The 3,880-nt window shown below is 42.1% G+C and overlaps 1 protein-coding gene across 1 annotated transcript in view; it reads right to left on the bottom strand.

Moving 5' to 3' along the window:
* Window positions 1-1,803: 1,803 nt before the first annotated feature.
* Window positions 1,804-3,880, bottom strand: part of EIF3B (eukaryotic translation initiation factor 3 subunit B) — a gene marked incomplete at its 5' end in the record, with an annotated part of 11,554 nt that continues 9,477 nt past the window's right edge. The window contains 2 exons of the mRNA XM_017734294.1: window positions 1,804-2,375; window positions 3,485-3,601. Of these exons, the coding sequence (XP_017589783.1) occupies window positions 3,498-3,601 (104 nt within the window). The remainder of the gene's footprint in view (window positions 2,376-3,484; window positions 3,602-3,880) is intronic.

The following is a 3,880-nucleotide window of genomic DNA, read 5'->3' on the forward strand; positions in this document are numbered from 1 at the left end:
CAATGCAACAGGAGGAGCCTCCCTCCCTACTCCACCTCCCAGTGCTATTCCAAGATATGGCAAAGAGGATAACTTACCAAATACATTCCCATAAAGCAATTTCAGTAGCACATAATTTGCAAAAAGCATTTGAAGTAAGAAGCACAAGAGAAAAGATGAAGTAATTGAAGGGAGTGATGTCAGAAATGCTGGTGTTAGATGAGAAAAGGCCTGAACTGCTGGTCAAGATCGCATCAGCTTCCAGAGATGCTGCAGGAACAATTCTGGATGCAATTTTTATGTTGTTTTTTTCCTCCACTGATGATCTGCACCTCAGAGAAGCATCTTGTAAGAGAACTCAATTTACTCAACATTGGAATTACATCTCATTACTTTGAAAAGAGCCAGGAATAAAACACAGTAGCCTATTAAACCTTCATTGCACGGAGACAGGAGAAGAAAACCTGTCAACTCAATTTGTGACTTAGAAAATGGTTGAGAAGTCAGCTCTTCACAACCAAAGGGTCATAAAAATGATTCCTGCTATGCAAGTTCAAGCCATCACTCTTTACCATGAGGGTGAAGAGGCCCTGGCTCAGGTTGTCCACAGAAGCTGTGGCTGCCCCAGCTCTGGAAATGTCCAAGACCAGGCTGGATGGTGGGATAGTGGAAGGTGTCCCTGCCCACAGCAGGGAGTGGAATGAGATGAGCTTTAACATCCTTTCCAACCCAAACCATTCCACAATCACTGGAGAACTTTGTTGTGCTGTAAATTCTTCTGCACTGTTTTTCTAGAAAGTATTTCTTTCCAGTCCAGTTGAGAAATGAGGCTGGGGAATACTGTGGAGTAAACTTTAATCAACTATGTACCTGTCTATATGGATTATGAAAGAACAAATGCAGAAAACTGGAAATTAATACAGACTTTTGGAAAAACAACACATGCTGGTTAAAGAGTGAATTGTTGACACTAAGTACCATTTACAGGAAAATAATTTTGAAAACTTCCTGGTGAAGAGGACACGGGAGTTAATTGAGGCATTTGTGCACTGGCCATCACAGTAAATTTACCTATGAAAAAGGAAGTGCTGAGAACATCCCTGTACCTTGGCCACCTGCAGCTGAGTGGGGCTGTCCTGTGCCCAGAGGGCTTCCCACTCCAGAGCTGTCCCACCCTGCTGTACAAGTGAGCCCTGGGCTTAAGGAAAGCCAGTCAAGAGTGCTCACCTTGGCAATTTCCCTGCCCAGTCCAGAAGAGAGGAACATCCTCATTCTCCAAGGGCAAGGAACAGGCCAACCTCTCTCACTGACTGCTCTGACAAGATCCAGTTCTACATATAAATATTAAATATAAATATAAATATATAAATATATAAATATGCTGCTGCACCAGCTCTGAGTACAGTTCTCCCTGCTGAGCTTGGAGGTCTTTGGAAATGGAACCAGGTACTGCAAGAGGGAGCAAAAGGCATGTGGACAGAGCACTGTTCTAGAAGGCTGCAATTTTCTAACATTTCTAACTAACAAGACACAGGTCCAAAAATTCCTGAGGCTTTTATCAGTTTGCAAATGGTTTAAGAATCCAGTCATTTTCTAGTCACTCCACCACCATGAACAGGCCAATGTGACAGATTAATGAGCTGTACCATATTGTAAACAACAAACCAACCACAACACAAAGCCAGAAGGGCCATGAGGAACCAAGATTTGAAAAAAATCCAAAGGAACCATTAAGGCAATACAGCAAACACACTCTTATTACTGGGTGCTGTTTGACATTGATCATTCAGGGAAAGATTCCCTACAAACGACACGAAGCCAGCCTGGTTTTAGTATAGGTCTGCTTTTATTTCCATATTCAGCTCTTTGAGGGAGACATCCTTTCACAATCTGAAAGGAGGAGGGTATAGCCCGCTGTAGTGCTGCTTCAGCACACTAAAACACATCATACGAAAAATGGTTCTGGTGACTTTTCCCCAACCCAAACGAACACCTGTCCATGCCCTTGGGACACAGAGAGAGCCCTGGAACCCAAACATCGTGTGTGTGAGACAGGGGTGCACTGGTGAATCTCACCTCACTGGCAAGAGGCAAAAACTGCCAGCTGGCAAGGACTGCACGGGAATCTGGAAGTAAATACTGGTAGTAGTGGATTTAAAAAGAAAAAAATAATAGTCAAACCCTAGAAAAAAAAAAAAAGAATATAAATTTAAAAGCAGCGCCTTTCCAGTATCTCACTGCAGCAGGCAGCCAGACTTAAAGGCACTACAATGTGTCAGAATGGAGAAAATCTGGTGCATCCACCCTTCCAGAGTGCAAGAATATGGATTAAGAATTCCAAAGTTGTTATAGGCTTTCGGAAAACAAACTTCTTTTCAGCACGAGATCTGGTGGAGCTGCAAAAAACAAAAAAAAGAGGTGAGTTAGCTACTGTATTTTATACAAACAGCTCAACCTCAGCAGCTGAGCTGGTGAAAGGCTACACCAGCTTGTGTTTCACCTCTTCCTAAACTCATGTGGTTTAAATCCATACAGTAAGCAGCTTCTCTCCCTCTTCCTTCCATAAAAAGACCTCCCATGTACGGAACACAGATAAGCCAGACCCAAAGACAGTCAAAGGTATCAAGCTTGTTATTTTTCTACAGCTCCCAGAGGCACATGTTGCACCTGAGCTCTTTAGACTGGAGGCTGAAGAACTGCAGGGTGACTTACAGGTGTGTATTTCCAGTCTCCCCTCCCTCTTCCTTAAGTGAGATCCTAAACGTGACAGAGCACAAACCCACTGCAAGTTTTAAATCCTGTGTCTTCACTATCAAGGTATTTTTCCTCCTTAATACAACGTCAAGCTCCCTAAAAGACATTTTCCACAGCAGGGGCTGGGAGTAGCCTCCATCGCCAACATAAAATATATGAATTCAAAAGAAGGAACTGGGAAAAACACCAAATTAAATAAAATATTTCAGCAACAAGCCATGACAGTCAGTACACAAAAATCTGCCACTACCTGAACCCTACCCAGCTTTTCTAGAAAACAATATCTGACTTCATGTAGATATTTAAACATTATCTCAAAATTTTATCAGCCTACAGATAAATGCTGCATAATACAGTATTTAAACTCTGCCTAGTCTTGGACTAACATGCAAATCTTCCAAAAGGCAAAATTCCTATCTCATACTAACTACAATTCCTTCTACAGACAGAACCTACAGCCTCTGCAATACGCTCTGTTCAGAGGCTGACCCTGACTCTGCTGTGGGTTTGATCTCTCTGGCCAGACAGGACATACACAGTACTCTGCTCAGTACAACTCACAAATCCGACTGTCTGCAATTACTTTTTAAAAAATGCTTTTGTCTCCTCTAGCCACAAAAAAACCCCAAACAACAATTCAGAGAACAACACATTCACCAATGCTACAGACAGACCTAACTCTCTCAAGCAAATTATCAGCTCTATAGCAATAGTTGACAGAAAAGTTTCTCTCTACTGAGAGTTATCTTACCACAGTTTTATTATTACTCTGGTTCTGCAAGGGTAATAATTTCTTCATTGATAAAAAATTCCACAGTCTCCTCCTCCCAGTCATCAACATTGCTGTCCAGCTCATCTGTGTCGACCCCTGCAATGGAGAAAACATCAGCACTGAACCCATCAAACAAGGCAGCAATGGAATGATTTGATGCTCTTGGCAGAAACATTCCTTAGAGCAGCAGTGAAACAAGAGGTATTTGGTACTTTAAATCATAACAAGTACACGCAAAATTTATTCAGGCATTACTGTCTCCCACTACAGTTTTATCCTAAGGTCAAGCCAACGCCTTTTTTCTCCCCCTTAAATCCTGTCACGATTCAAGATAAAAAGTACAAAAAAACTGCAGAGAACACAGGACTGGGTTCA

Source organism: Corvus brachyrhynchos, unplaced genomic scaffold (assembly GCF_000691975.1).
Source record: "Corvus brachyrhynchos isolate BGI_N302 unplaced genomic scaffold, ASM69197v1 scaffold5, whole genome shotgun sequence".
Lineage (NCBI taxonomy): Eukaryota > Metazoa > Chordata > Aves > Passeriformes > Corvidae > Corvus > Corvus brachyrhynchos.